This window comes from Nelumbo lutea, chromosome 2 (assembly GCF_056320005.1).
Source record: "Nelumbo lutea isolate HS-2025 chromosome 2, American lotus-T2T, whole genome shotgun sequence".
NCBI lineage: Eukaryota > Viridiplantae > Streptophyta > Magnoliopsida > Proteales > Nelumbonaceae > Nelumbo > Nelumbo lutea.
In genome coordinates this window covers 3440095-3456777 of record NC_142685.1, presented here as the reverse complement: position 1 = coordinate 3456777, position 16683 = coordinate 3440095, and the positions used below count along the sequence as shown (strand labels likewise).

The following is a 16683-nucleotide window of genomic DNA, read 5'->3' as shown; positions in this document are numbered from 1 at the left end:
CTGAACCCCTATTTCTGTTATAGGAAAAGAAAAAAAAAAGGTGGAAGAAGAAAATGTGTTGATTAGACATAATTTTAAGTTCTTCCTTGTTGGCTCAGGTTTTGAAGTCTTTGAGGGTTCAATATAGCAGTTAGCAATGTATGTGTTGATTAAACCCTAACAAATAAGAAAATAATAAAAAGAAATTAGTATGTAAACACATAAAATGAATATTTCGGTTTAATAATGTCTATTTTATAATTATAATCTCAAAAAATTAAGAATATAAAAGTATTTTAAATTGGCTTCAAAAAAAATAAAAAAACAAAAGTATTTTAGAACATGATATACAAAACTGCTTGGCAATTAGGCAAGGCAAGCCTCCAAGAGAACCTTGTCGCCTAGGTGTTGCCCTGACAACTATGCAAGATCCTTTTATTATCTAGTTCACTTTACTAGACAAGTCATTTAGCAAACCTGTGCCTTAAACAAGCACATGCAGACATAAAGCATACAGCACACATGCAGTAAAATGAGGATGAGGAGTGAATATGATCTCTAAGGAAGGCCAACTACCTGTGACCATGGTTTTAGAAGAGGTCTGCAGGTTTCTTCTCCCATGGAGTATCCATCATCTTCAAGATAAAACAAAATTGTTATTAAAATAAAAGAAAAAAGAAAATACAGCAAAGGTGATAAGGAATCACCCAAGAGAAGAAGAAACTGAAAATAAAAGCCTTCAGCCAACATCACACCCCTAGAAACACCACACACAACCCATTAAACAGAAATCTCAAACAAATATTCCTAACACCACCAAAGCCAACCCAGCAACTATTCAAACAAGAAAACAACCACCACCCACCTGAACCCAACTCTAAAGCATCCCCTAACCAACAACAAAAACCTAAACAACACGCTCGCACCAACCCCACACATCAGACCAGACAAGCTTCACAAGGATTGCTTCACAACTTCAGCAACTTGAGTGAGCTCCTCTTTACTTCTTTTAATCACTCTCTTCTTTCTTCACAGCTCGGACAATTACTTACCCCACCTCCAGCCACACTTATTTTTCCAGTTAGAGCCATCTGGTCAGGTTAAACTCCTCCAAAGATTAGAGCTTTTTGTTTGGAAATAATGCATACAAAAGTCAACACTTGTGAAATGTGTGAATGAAGAACAAAAAGATGGCTATTATTTCCCCATATGTTCTGTCTAAGTCAAGCGATGAAACAACCAATAACCTTTCTCCTTGTGCTCATATTTTCTTGATTGATAACAATTCAAAAAAAAAAAGTATTAATCAGTGGGAAAATGATGTACAACAATTGTGCCAGGCACCCCAAGTGTCAGCTAGCCTTAGCTAACCCCCACTGCAATCTCCCTGTGTTCATATTTCAGGGACTTGTAGGCATATGTTTACCCTTTCAAATGCACATTGGCAACCTACATTGGATATCCCATCTCTATTTACAGCAGCCTTCTTTTCCCTAGAAAAAAAAGGGAAAGGCATATGAGACAAATGAGGGTTGCATTTTATGGACCACATGGAAGAAATAAATAGCATTACTTTATCTATTGATGACATGATCAAAAGATGGATTCATGTTGCTAGTTCATCTGCTTACTTGGGGTTGTCAGCAATTGGAGCATTGAAGGATATAGCAAGTAAGATTCTTCTAGCTCTTTTTTTTTTATACAAGTAAGATTCTTCTAGTTTTTTCAGACCCTACATGCTTGAGGGACTTCCCAGTCTTCCCTCAAGCCAAAATTACTTGCAGATATTGGCTTCCAGCATGTGAATATTGAGGTGACTAACAATTGGATGGTTCAAGAACAGAAGTAAGAGCCTTGGATTTTGTTCAGACGGACATGGAATTGAGAAGTTCCACTCCCTGGATAGTTGCTGTACTTATTTTAATATAATGTACTCCCGGTTGAGCAGCGGCCACCATAAAAAATAATATATATATATATATATATTGCATTCTAACATGTGTCTTTATATTATTATTTTACTATTAACAAAAAACGAAGCTCTTTGATCTTGCTAGTGATAAAAGAGGAGAAAGGTCAAATAATATGAAAAATTTACCCATTTTGCAGTTACTAGGTATGAAAATAACTGTAATCATAATGTTATTCATGTACCAGTCTCCCATTTTCAGTCAATAAACCGCATATTGGTTCATTTTATATAGACATATGTATACAAGTGTTTATACATACATACATATCTATGTCCTGACAACAGAAAAACAAACTAATTGTTGCTAGCAGTTCTTACCTTAGAAGATAACGCTTCAGAAGTGCCACACACTTTGCAACTACTGCTGGGCTGGTGCAAAGAACGGTCCATATCAGAGAAAAGGAAAACCAATAGTACTGTAACTAATCAGGGGAAAAAGTCAAAGAATATATTATGTGTCAAAGCATTGAAATATGTTGGGAAAGTTTTCAAGGGAATACAAGGGAATGGATTCTTGTGGATAGGTTGCAGAAGATGTGGCAAAACCAAACATGCAAACAAAAATGACAAAATGTTCAAATTTATGATCTCCACCATAATTTTTTCAAATAGTAACTTGGTAGAAAATTTTGTTTATATTAGAAATATAATATGTACAGATAAATCTAACCAAGAAACAGAAAGAGACTAAGCCCTGACCCTCATACCCAAAAACACTGGCCCCTTTTTGATTGATAAGAATACTAGCCCTTTATTGTTTGGTAAGAATACTAGCCCCTTATTGATTGATAAGAATAATAGCCCTTGACACCTAGCCCTTAGTCCTACATAACCCATCCCTATTCACCCCTTACTGAGAGCATCCACAACCAAGTTAGCCAGCCTTAGAGCCCTACTTGACTAAGCTGTTCCATCTAGATGCCAAAAGTTCCACCTCTGATGATAGCATCAAAGACCAGGATGTTTCACTGCCTTCCTGCATCCATCTGATTACTGCTTCAGAGTCCCCCCCCCCCCATTTATTAATGTTGTATTTTAGGCAAACTTTCTTAAAAGTTCTTTAGCCGACCTTCTGATCTATTTTCTGTCTCCTTCATCTCCATGCCAGTAGCAAAAGCTTTGGAAAAGGATTGAGTAATTCATAGGGGACAGATCCAGAGAAAAACAGCATTGTTTGGTGGATTGGAACAAAGCTTGTACTTCTAAAGAGGATAATTCATGAGTTGGCATATTTCGTGCTTCAAAGAAATCTATGTATTTTTATGCTATGGCTGTAACAGTTAGATCAAAACAGCCAAAACTTAACTGAAACTTGAGCAAAAATTATGGAATCTAACCGAAACTTCAACCAGGTAAGCTTCAACTCAGTTGACATGCAAGTAGAAGTGTTCCAGTGGAATTAATTCAGCTTTCTGGAAGTTTAAAACAATAATCAACCGCATAACCAACCTTTTATCAGAGTTTTGCTCCAATGATAAAAGCTGCCCATATCCCAGTGCACGAGGCTCCCACCAATGCAGGGTCTAGGAAGGGTCAAACGTGTACAGCCTTAACCCTTGTAGATGCACAGAGAGGCTGCCCATTGGCAAAGAACATATTTTTGATACATAGAAAGATAAGTATAGGGTGCTAGTCAGGTTATTTAGTGAACAAGTCCAAATGCCCCAGCAAATTTCTATATGGCAAGTTAGTCTTGTCTCAAAGGAAATCCAATCTTCCACTCTCAATCCTTTATTTATGGAGCAAAAACCTTGCCATGTGTTCAAAATAAGCCCCGCTTTATCAGCAAGTTTCCTTTTCAAACACCAACTCCAAACTAAACAGGACACGTACAGCTATACCCTCATCATCCCCCACTACCCTAGTGCATCTCCGCGTGAAATTCCCTCTTTTCTTACAAGGATAAAAGAAGGAACAATTGCATAGGTCATTCATGCCTCTTGGAGGATTCCACCTGCAAGAAAATAAAGAAAAGAACTCAAAATTGCTAAAAACGGGAGATTAGCAGTGGGCCCCAATTGAGATGATCAAAGATTTTGTACACAAACTCCTGGTGTCAAGAGTCATTGATACCAACTTCAAGGCCTGTTATCTTCAACTACAAGGGCTAAAATCTCATTTTTAGTTCGCTTGAAGAGAATATTCAAAATGGTGGTGGGTAAGTAGACTGGTTTACACAGTCAGCAGGTAAGATGCATACAGGTTTCGAGAATCATTTTTCTCGGTGCAAATTATGATATCAAAGGCATTGCTCTTATCAACTTGGAACCTGATATCTTCAAATATAAGAACTACCCCTCCCACCCCCCTTCAATTTCCTGGAATGGAATATATATAAACTTCTTATGTTTTATGGTCCCCAACTATCACAGATAAAGCCTATATAAACAAAGAGGCAACGATGAAAAGAAATATCATTAAGGAGATGTAAAAGTAACATCGGATGAGGGAAAAAGAGCCAAGTCAACTTCAACTCACATACTATAAACATATATATTACCAGTATCAGCAACTGCCAAATATATTTCACTTCTAAAAGATCTATTTCATATACCTGCGATCCCTCTCAGCAAGTGCATGGTCCAATATCACACTATAAGCCAGGTCAGTTGTTGAAGGGGCTGCTAGATAATCCTGCCACCAAAAACTAGCCTGTTCTTAATATGAAAACAAAGACAATGTACTTATTTTCAATAACAAAATAAGGTAAGTCAAGTTAAGAGTTGCTATAATCCCTGCTGAAAGGTTAAAAGTCTAAAGCTTGGGTTTTATAACCCAATGTCCCAAATGAAGTTTCTAAGAGATATGGTCCGCTATACTAGAAAACACACTAACTTATTCCCTTAAAAATTCTTCAGTGATTTATGATCATCATGATGCAAAGGCAACCGCTGGAGCCATACAATGAATCTCTATTGGAATCGGCAGAATAATACATGCAGGTTGGATGAGGCCAGTGGTTTTTCTAACCAAGCTATCCAAATCATTCAAGAACAATGTTGCTATGCCAAAATAATAGCATTAACGACATGCAACTACACATGTAACACACACACAATTTTGATTCCCAAAAAAACAAATTGTCAACATTCTATAACACAGCAATGGTGGTGTTGACTCCAATACTCCAACCAAAATTGGCAAACCAGGGCATCTTAAGCAAGCATTTATCATTCAAGAAAGTATCGCCAACCTAGAAACCCATCTACATGTTATCAGCAATTACAACACAGGCTCGCTGTAAAATGCATGCATAGAGAGCTTTACTTCCTCCTTTAGATGCAAAGAAAAACGCTTGTCATAATGAAGATGCAAACAAAACAGGCAGATTCAAAAACTCGTTTATCTCACGTATTTCCAGTGACGCAATTTTTGGTTGTTCAGGCTCATTTCCAATACCTCTAGTAAGGCAACTCCCACAGAAAAATAATAAAAGAAGTAGCTTAAAGGCTCGACCTTGTTACTTCTTTCCAAATAAGTATCTTAAAGATTCGACTTTCAGAACAAAATTCCGCATTGACTAGGCTCAAAAATCGAACAATTGACCCAAAAAAAACAGAGAATAATCCCAATTTGAGCAATATGACCCGAAATGAACCCATCGAATTGCAAGAAGAGCCCTCCTGATCAATGCACAAATAATCCGAGCTACTAAGCTAAAATTAAATCCACATCAAAAATAAAATATATCACAATACACGCAATATTTCAAAAACAGCAAATACCATCCAACTCGAATTTCAAGGGTAGCAAACCCAGGGTACAAAAAATATATATATAAACAACACGAAAATCCATGAAAAAAAAGAAGTGAAATTGCGAACCCGAAGCGTTCTTGAAGCCTCTGACGCGACTGTAGAAAGGTTTCCATGGTGAGAAGAAGACGAAGACGACAAACAATCAGCGACGGCACGTCTAAGCGGCTCAGGTGGTTTCTTTAAAGACAAAGATCTCAACCTCTGAGAAGCCCCACCGAATTGCAATCTCGCACTTCCCGGGCTTCGGGAAGGGCTGAAGTTAGTCGACATCCCCTCTCTGGGCATCCGTACTTGTCTCTCCCTCTAAAACCTAGGAAATGATAAATCTCAAAAGCTCTCTCTATATCTCTATTTTTCTACGTTCGAACAATCGAAACGGACTGTTTTTGTTTTTGTAGATGAAGATGAGAAAGTGAAGAGAGAGTGTGTGTGTGTGTGAAAGAGAGATTTTAGTGCGTATGGTTGAGATGTAGAATTCTTAGTTTTCGGTGTATTAGTTGATTTTATATACTTATTATATTATATATTATATGCGTTTTTTAATGGGATTCTAGCTGGCATTGCTGCGAATTCGTCATTTTAAATGACACATGGCTAATTTCGTCATTAACTTTTTCTGTTGAATTTCTTCGTTAAAGTATGATTATAAGTTTATAACACTAATCCAGGAGTTGCCTGGCTGAGATTTTATTTGGAAAGACAAAATTATCCCCATTTCGAATGCACTACACTCTACAGGCTTGGTTTGAAAGGAGCACAAATACGACTGTAAATATATACAAAATAATAAAAAAATAATATGTAAAACATTATTTTGTATGCATTTACACTATATATTTGTATTTATACTCTTCTTTCAAACTGAGCCACAGTAACAAAGGATATTGGAGCGATGTTGTGAGTTACAACTTACAAATTACTGAATATGTATTGCTTTATGTTTTAGCTTCAACCTTAAAGGGATAGGAATTGGGGGTGCAACTCGGGTTGGTCCGATTTAACACTTTACACTGTTTTTGGCATGGGCTTGGTTTAGGTCCCTTCAAATTTTGACAAAATCCTAACCCTAATCCACTACTTGAATTGCACCTCTAATATGGATGCAAATGAACGGCGATCTATTTTTTAGCTTTGGATCCCCTCCCCTTGGTTTTACATATCGGATTTGGATCACCCCTATCTGATCCGATCACACATACATGTACATCAAAAAAATTTGCTTGTATTTTTGTTTTTTATTTATATAAATTGTTATGTTTTTTCTTTTAACAATTTGTTAAACTTTACAAAAATTAAATTGGACCAGGTCATAATAAGGTTGGATTCAAATTTATCCTTATTCAAATCCGATCTTATCTGATAGTGTGCAATTTGGATGCTCTTAGTTGGATGGTAGTTCGGACGTCGGTCCGCTTTGTTAGTTGGTCAAACTGCAAGGGAAATAATGAAAATAAAAAAATGACACTCAGAGGACCTAGTGTGGGTGCTCTGATGCTTAAGTTAGTACTCTGTGTGCGAGCTGTAAGATTGTATGCTATAAAGCTAGTAAACAAATAATCGTGCGTACCTTGTGACGTTGAGATAAGTGCCCTTATATAGGTAAGTTGTCGTAAGTCTTATGAAACACCTCCAAGATCCCTGGCTCGTGCTACTAGGAATTTGTTCCACACCAGGATGTGGACTTGGTGTTAGCTGATAAGTCTTATCGAGTCCATCCAATCCGGGTGGGGTAAGGATAAAGCTTGTAGACGTGCAGTGTGATCACGGAGAGCTCGAAGACAATTGGCTAGCTTCTAGCAGTTGGCTATGTATCACCTTAGCAAGTCGGGCCATCACGAGTTGCTCAAACCCCAGTCTTGGGCGAGGTGCTCAAGGTACCCAAGCTGACCTAACTCACTGAAGTGGCAGGGAATGCTGAGTCATCATCCAATCAGCAGGTCGCCTCCACATGTCCGGGTGTTGATAGAATGGGCCAAATTACCCCTCATCATTATCCATTTGCATCTCTATTAAGGAGCCTACAACCTCCTTCAAGCAAGCTTAAAAGCCTACAACCTCCTTCAAGATTGTCCACAACACCATGTCTCTCATTGCTCCAAACTCTCCTTCCTAATTTATTGTTTGTTTTAATTTTTTTTTAGTTATACATAATTACCCACTGAACCAATAAGGAAATAACATAGGCTTAACTACTTCTAACAACAATAATGAATGGGGGATTTGCTTTTCTAATTTTTAGACAAGTGGCACTACTTCCCCCACTTTCTCCTAAATTGTCTTCAATTTCTATCTATTTCGTAAATTATCTCTCACTCCTATTTATCTCTTAAGTTAGCTCTAATTTAGTAGATATATTCTCTCATAAAATATCTCTAATTCCTATTTATCCTTTCCTCTCCCACACTTTTTATCTAAATCTATCTAAAGAAAATTTCAATTAAAAAATTTTAGAATTATTTAAATACTATAATGAAATTATATACTAACTTTAAAATATTTTTTCAAAACACAAAAAATAATTATAATAGATTTAATAATATTTATATTATTAATAATTCTATATTTTTACAAAATTCATCATGAAATTATGTAGTAACAATATAAATTATAACTTTATGATTTATTCAATTTAAATGTTACTCAAGCAATAAAAAATTAACATTGAAAAACAAAACATTATTTAAATATTTCAACAACTAAATATCTTAAATAACAAAACATTAAAAACAACTAAATAATTACATAACAAAATATTTAATATTATGTAATAACTTTTAAAATAATTAAAATAATAAAAAAAATTAAATACTTTACATATTAATTAAATATTTAAATAATGAAATATTTAACATGACTAAACTTAAATAGTTAAAAACAATGAAATTATGTAATAAACTTAAAAATGTTCTTAAAAGTAGACAAATAATTATAATAGATTTAATAATACTAATATTGATAATTTAATATTTTACAAAATTAATAACGATTTATTTAATAATAGTACTAACTATAGTTTTATGGATTATTAAATTAAATAATTAATTAATATCTTAAAAATTTAAATGAAAATATTATTTAAATAATTAAATAATATTGTAAATAATTAATTTCATCCATATCAAATAATAATTATATAATAATAAATTTTAAAATTTTAATATTTATTAGTAATAATTTTACAATAAAAGTGCATATTGATTATATATTTATATATACTGAAATTAATATTTATTGTATTTTTAGTAATTATTTATTGTATTTTTTAATAAATATGTTTTCAACAATTATTTATAAATCTATTTTTGTTTTGTTACTTAATAGAAAAATGTCAATAATTATTGAGATTAAACAACTATTTTTTAACTTTTGAAATTTAATTTATTGTATTTTTTATAAATTTATTTTTAGTAATTATGTATTTCTTATAATTTATTGGTTAATATTTATTATTATACTATTTATTGACTAATTTAATATATTTTTAGTATTCATTTTATTTTTTTGATTATTGTATTTTTATTAGATATCTATTGTATTTATTTTATAAATTTATTTTCAATAATTGTGTATTTTTGCTATAGATTTTTAATAATTATTGGAGATTAAACTATTGTTGTTTATTAGAGAGATTAGACTATTAATTTAGTTAAAATTAGGAGTGTTCAAGGATTGGTTCATTTTGGTAGCAGGTTGTTTTGCCAACCAAATCGACATGATTAGGTTAGGAGTTTGTCACCCGAAACCAACTAACCATTAGTAAAAACCTGCCAACTTAGGTTGTATCGGTTTAGGCCTATTTTTGGTTTAGTTTGTTTTTTCAAAAGGTTTAAACTTAAAAATTAAATTTATGATATAAAAATATTTTATACTAAGAAATATAGGAATTTTCCCACTTTTATATATTAAAAAGTTATATTTGACTTTTGGGTTTGGTCAGTAAACCCATATTTGGTCAATTTACAGATGGCCAAACCTAGACCCGGAAATTGGGTTGGATGGGCCGGATTCAGGTTGGGTCGATATATTGTATGTTGATATCGGGTTGGTTGACTTTCTGGTTGGGTCAAGGTATTGTAGGTTGATTTTAGGTCGGGTTTACTTTTGGGTTTGGTTAGCAAATGATATACCTTAACCCTAAATGTTCGGGTTAGGGTTGATGCACGGGCCATCCCTAAATATATATATATATAATGAAGAAAAAATACATGAAAAGTGTCAAAATTAAAAGAATTAACCTGAAATTTCCAAATATAAAATAAAAAACTTGAACACTCAATAGTTCAAAGAGTAAATGATAAAGAATAAAGATTAAATAGTAAATATGAAAGAGAGAAACTTTCTAAGGATACATAAATAGTCCCAATTAAACCTAACAATTGTGTAAGCGGGTTGAGTCATCTCAACCCAGGTTTTTTCCGGGTTGGGTTGGGTCATTCTTAGGTTCATTTAGCTAAACATGAGACCCTAAACCTGCTCTATTTTTTTTTTTTTGGGGGGGGGGGTTGGGTTGGGTCAACTTTTTTGCCATGTGTAGCCAAATCAAAACTAACCTAACTTGGTCGGGTTGGAAAATTGTTGAACCAAAACCAATTAGAATACTAGAAAACTGACAAACTTGGGTCGAGTTCAATCATATCGGTTATTAAAAAGTTAAAATATAAATAAAAACAAGTATATACTCTTATGTATTTCTATTGTTTACTTTTGCTTAGCAAACCGTGCATGGCGTCCACTAGTATATACATAGACGGTCCACGTCAGCATGCCTCTGCTTGCTCCATTACCCCCACATTGCATTCTCCTTGACCCTCTCTCCTCTTCCCTTTCCACCACTCCCATTATGCCATTTCATCATTTCCAATCCAACTATCTAAAAATATTTATAGAATCTCTCTCATAAGAAATATCCTCTAAACGATTAGGAACTTATCATATTACCCCACTCCCCAATCAATTCCTAAAATCTCTCCCCTAATCTATATTCACTCTCTCTCATTTAAATTATTCATATCAATTCATAAATAGTTAGATACAGTTAATATTTAATGAAACCCATATGAAATGAGTAATAAACAATGTTATTACCAAAATTTAATATATACGGTTAGTAAACTATCAAAAAATTAAATATTTTTTTAGTACAGTTAGTAAATTACCAAAAATTAATAAATATTGTTATTTATTAACTCACCATGACTTTTTAAAGTATTTTGGGTAATTACTATTATATTCATGTTAATTAACAACATTTTAGAGAAATTGTAAACTCATTAACTAATTTCTATAAATTTGAGAATTATATTTAACAATTATTAAAAAGTATAAAATTTTAGTTATTGTTATTATTATAGTTAATAACTGAATGCAGATTGGGAAATGAAACATTATAATGTTTGAAAATGAAATTATTAATTAGTTTATATTGAAAAATAAATGACATATTAGTGTAATTTTGTTAGTAAACTGCATCATAAAAATTTAAAATCATTTTCAATAAATCTGCATAATTACAAAAATGTAATAAATTAAAAAAAATCATAAAATAACATTTTGGAAATTAAAAGATATAATTTTTTTGAAAATTTATTTAAAATGTATTAAATAATGATTGAAAAGTAATGGAATATTTTGGAAGTTTTAGGACAATTTAATACATTTGATAGATTTTGGAATTATGTAATTTTCATTGTAAATTATTGAAAATTATTAAAGATAAATGAGTATGGGAAAGGGGAAACTATAATTTGAACCAATAAATACATAAAATATTAAGATAAGTTAGTATAATGTTGGAAAAAGGAAATTATTGTTTGGATTATGTTAGAAAACATGAGATAAATTAGTGTAATTCTGTAAGCACTAAACCATTTAAAAGAGAAAATAAAGTATTTAATAGCAATTTAAAAATAAATTTTCAAAATTACACAAATGTAATAAATTCTCCAAAATTTTCATAAATTACATTTAAAAAAATAAAGACAATTTAGTGTACTTTTAGAAATTTACCATGTGGTTAATATTTGGTATATCCTTTTAATCATTTTTGTCATTAAATTGAATATTGGGTTGACGGGGAGTGGGTGCCTTGCCTTGAACCCGCCCAACACCATGGACAAGGTAGGGAAATTCGAGGATTCCCCATCATTGATGAAGAGTGGGTGCATTCCCTTTAACCTATCTGACATTGGGGGACAGGGTGAGTATGGGGTAGAGTGTTTTGACTACGGGGTAGGGATAGGGATTGGGTGCCCCGTCCTGTTGCTATTTCTATATAATTGTCAATTATTAGTGAATTTAATAAAAATGTTAGCTTTTATAATTATTTTTAATTATTTAAAGTTAATCAATTTTTTTTAAAAAAAACAACAAAAATAATAATACTTATTAAACTTACTACAAATGATTAATAAAATTAATTATATTAAAAATATATTTGTCCATATTAAATTAACAATAATGATTTTCTATAAATCAAAATTAAATGAAAATACAATTATTAAATTTTAAATATTAACAACAACTTTAAATACTTTTAATTAATTAATATCAAATTTTGATTATTAAATTTTTAACTAATTAATAATAAATAATATTAGTCAATCTTTCAAAATTTCCCGTGCATTGCACGGGTCCCGCTGGTTCAATATATGAGGCAATAAAATTTTCAGTTCATCTACTTCAGCTGCTCCAAGTCAACCCCTTAATTATCAACATTTTGTTTCAAATCCCTTTTTATATGAACCACAAAACTTGTTTAAGCAAATTGCATTAAATTATTGCTAGCAAGTAAAACCATGCAATGCATCTACGTGTTGTTAAATAAAAAATTGATAAGAGACCCTAGAAAAAGATCTGTGTGAATGCCAACCAATAACGAAGTATTTGTTGTATTTCTTTCCAAAAACTTATATTGCATTCAAATTATCGGAGGAGAATAAATCAAATTTCTTCTATCGTGCAAGCTGAATTATATGCTATTATGCAGGCATTATCAGAAATCTATCAATGGGAAATCAATGAAGTCTGTATATACTCGGATGCTCAGCAAGTTGTTAAAGCACTCTATCAAAAGACTATGCTACCCTGGTCATTGGCTTTTGTCGATGATCAGTTTTCTAGTTTCAGATTATAGACATGTGTTTTTTAATTATGTAAATAGAAAAGATAACAGCTCAGATCAGCCCACAAGGTATCCCAACTAGCAAAAATCCACTGTCAATCATCTTTTATTTTAAATGACTATCAGGATGGGATACCTAAAGTGGAAGTCCTTGTTTCATTTCCTTTTCTTTTTCTTAATATAATGAACCTTTCAAAAAAAAAAAAAGATCATTGACTGCTCCAGATAAACATTTCATAAAGAAAATAATTTTGAATTAACTGCAATGCATATTATAGAAAGACTACAAATTATATATACAGTACAAATATATACAAAACGTAAGGTTATGCACTGTGCATATTTATATTTATACTTCTTCCAAATTGAGCCAATCATCCAGCTAACAATCCTCCAACCACACTGAAGAAACATTCACTCATACTTTCTCCTAGGTTCAATTTGTTACGTACCGAGCAACCTTATGAGCCGCTTTGTTACCAATCTTAGAAATATGAGAAAAAAGAAACCGACTATGAGAATCAAACTTAGAACACCAACATCTAATATTGTCCACCACTAAAAAAAATGAACACAGCTCATTTTGTATGGGTTTCTGTTTATTTATTAAAACAAAATCACGATAATTTACACATACTCATTAAATTAAAAAAATTCAATAATCAAGGGATTACTTTGAACCCTTAAGCGAAAAATACCCGTTCGGATCAGGTAGGCATAATGTTGTAAGCACGTTTAGTGAGTACTTGATTTTTTTTTTTTACGTCTGTCAGCCCATTTTTGTAAATGACTAAAACCCACTTTTGTCAGTTGTCAAAATATTAAAACCCACTTTTAAAAGAGATTAAAACCCACATCAAGACCTCAACCACTCCAAACCTCGGCCAAAATAAGACCGAGGCTTATGATTGACCCACTCATTTAAGTTCAACAAAATCAAAGGAAAAAGATGAGAGAAAACACACAGCTCAGGCCAAAAAAGATATATTCCATTAATCGATTGAGGTCATTAATCCACCATCAAGCTATGCTCGTATACACAAAGCTCGCCTAGCCAAGCCGAGGTAGCTCTCTCACCAACGCTCGAACACCTCAGTTCATACTCTTCTAGTATATACAATACATGGCCTTGATTCGGGCCAAGTCCCTGGGTGTCAGACAACACGAAGTGGTTCCAAATCGACTATCGGCTCGCGGAGGGATTTCGACCCCCTTAGTTAAAAACTTGATTTCAGCCTCCCAGATCATGGCTCCCTCCAGCTCAATGGCCTCAACCCTGAATTTGCCGGTCTCGCGGACAGCGAGTGTGGTAGCCTCGACATTAGCAAAAGACTTCAGAGCTCTTCCACGCCACACTACGACCGATCACTACACTCCTCGACTTCGGAACTGGAGGAGTGGTGTTTGGGTTATGGTTGAGCTGACCCCGGGTGCCATGTGTCACCCCCGCGACGGTCTTATCTCTTTGGCCACGTCGGCGCCACATAAGATGGATAAGCACAACCAATAAAGGAGAACCTTGTACGGATAAGGAGGACAACTCCACCGAGGATTAGGACTTATCCCGAAGACCTCGGCAAACAATCTCATCCCGACAACCCCGAATGCATCATCCGAATAGGACACGAATCCTCAACTATAAGTAAGTAATGCCCGCTCAAGGTAAGGGACTTTTGACTCTTTAGACTCCATACTGTTGCTTTGCCTCTACTTGGATTGGCACGTTTCTCTCAACTACTCAGCTCGACCATCCACTTTCCTTGACTAGCTTGAGCGTTGGAATGCCTACCTGGGGAACAACTCCTCGGCCCTCCGATCATTTTCTTGTTTTAGATCTTGTTGCGTGACTTCATCCTCCTACCTTGGATTCACCAGTTGGTATGATTATCTAACTGCAATCTTGGTTTGAGACACCTTGGATCGGACAACATCAATTAAATTTAAAAAATTCAATAATCAAGGGATTGCTTTGAACTCTTAAGCAAAAAACACCCCAATGAAAACAATTTAAATCAAGTAGGCACAATGTTAAGCACAATGAGCACTTGAATTTTTTTTGTAGCATGTGCAACCCACCTTTGAAAAAGATTAAAACCCACTTTTGACAGTTGTCAAATATTTATCAAGTGCTAATTTAATGTGCTTACTTATGTTGTGCCTGCTATATCCAGTCCCTAATGAAAAAGTGGAAAAGAGGAATTTACGACTCAACAAGGCCTTGGTTGTTTTTTTTTTTCCATCACAATCTTGGTAGTTGATGATGAATACGGTTTATTTCCTGAAATAAATAAATAAATAAAAGCAATGACTAAGTGAGTGTTTTACAACTGAACTGTTTTTCTTGTCATTGGTTCAAAAAATAATCAAAACCATCTTGAAAACAGATTTTTTTTTTTAATAAAAACACAAAAAGCATGTTCTTGGTTGTGTGTGTAATTTTTGTTTTCAAGATTGAAACTAAAACCAAACACATGCTATTGAATATTGTTTGAAAACACGTTTTCGTTTAATTATTCAACATAGTGTTCCATAAATCATATAAATTCTATACTAGAAAATTTATTTGTGTTAAAAACCAATATTTTGTTGATTCAAAAAACATATATTATTTTTTTTTAGACAAAACCAATTTGTTTAATAGAATTCAATAACATGTTTTTATTTTTTATTGATGTGACGATTCCAAAAACAAGAAACAAATTAAAACAAAAACATTAATGATGTAGAACACCTCTAAGATATTTTAATGCAGTGATTGTATACCAAGTCACCAACACTTCGCGTAGGAGACTTGAGATTGGTTGAAGGTATTTTACTTGTAATGTTTTAGGTTGGTCAATATAAATTTTAGGATAACATATTTTTTCTACCACAAATGCTTTGAGTTTTCAATATAACATTTGGTACTATTGATGTTTCTTTAAGAAAAGCCAAATTTAGTAGGTGTTTGGCACTAGAGCATAGGGGTGCAACTTGGGTGGTCCCAACCCAAGCCCAAATCAGCCCAACCTAACATTTTGCACGACTTGGGGTTGGATTTTCGATCCTTGGGCCGGGCTCAAGCCCAAGAAATTGGCCCAACTATACATATTCATACATACATATATATATATATAATTTTGCACACATATTTACATACATATGCATACATATTTGTGTGTGTATACACACATTTGTATACATATTTACATATATACACATAAATATATGTAATTTTAGAGTGGGTCCATTGACCAACCCGAGCCTAAGCCCGAGCCCAAATAGAGTGCATCAAATTACAGTGTGGGATGGGCTCGGGTTGGTAAGATCAAGTTTGACCTTAGGCTCGGCCTGGGCTTGGGCCTTGAGCCCAAATTTTAGGGCCAGGCCTGGGTTGACCATAAACCTAGCCCAACCCGTCCGACTTGCACCCCTACTAGAACATTTTACAAGCGCTCCATTTTTGCTGATGTGTCATTCATGCCACATCAACAATTAAATGAAATCGGTAAAAAATAGCATATGGCAATATGTTTCTCAAAAAATATTATTTTTTCAATTATTAGCTTTGGGATTTGAGAAATGAGGGGTTTCTTGAATCGTTAAATTGACAATTCTTGAATCACCTTGATGATCTTGAAGCACTAAGATGATGTGACACATTGAAATCTGAAAAAATAGACTTCTTTTTTCGATATTATAAGTATATTGTAATAGTAAACCAAATCACTTTAAAATACCAATTATCTCTTTTATATTACAAAAAAAGGGTGAAACAAAGCAGTGTAAATTGGGAAACACTTGTGAAGCGCTATGGTGCCATACACCCACTTAGTGTTTCTATTATAAATGTCAACACCAAATTCAATGCCTAT

General features: G+C 33.4%; 1 protein-coding gene across 3 annotated transcripts in view; it reads right to left on the bottom strand.

Annotated features, from left to right (window-relative positions):
• Positions 1 to 6189, bottom strand: part of LOC148868124 (uncharacterized) — a 66576-nt gene extending 60387 nt beyond the window's left edge. The window contains exons 1-4 of one of the 3 annotated variants that reach the window (XM_088973526.1): positions 5776 to 6115; positions 4506 to 4585; positions 3401 to 3905; positions 2270 to 2320 (exon numbers count right to left, since the gene is read on the bottom strand). Coding sequence is in view for 2 of the 3 variants with exons in the window: in XM_088973524.1 (XP_088829650.1) it covers positions 2270 to 2320; positions 4506 to 4585; positions 5776 to 5994 (350 nt within the window). In the remaining variant the exon portion in view is untranslated. Of the gene's footprint in view, positions 1 to 2269; positions 2321 to 3400; positions 3906 to 4505; positions 4586 to 5775 lie in introns of all 3 variants that reach the window. The other 2 variants (XM_088973524.1, XM_088973525.1) reach the window with 2 other exon arrangements.
• Positions 6190 to 16683: the final 10494 nt, after the last annotated feature.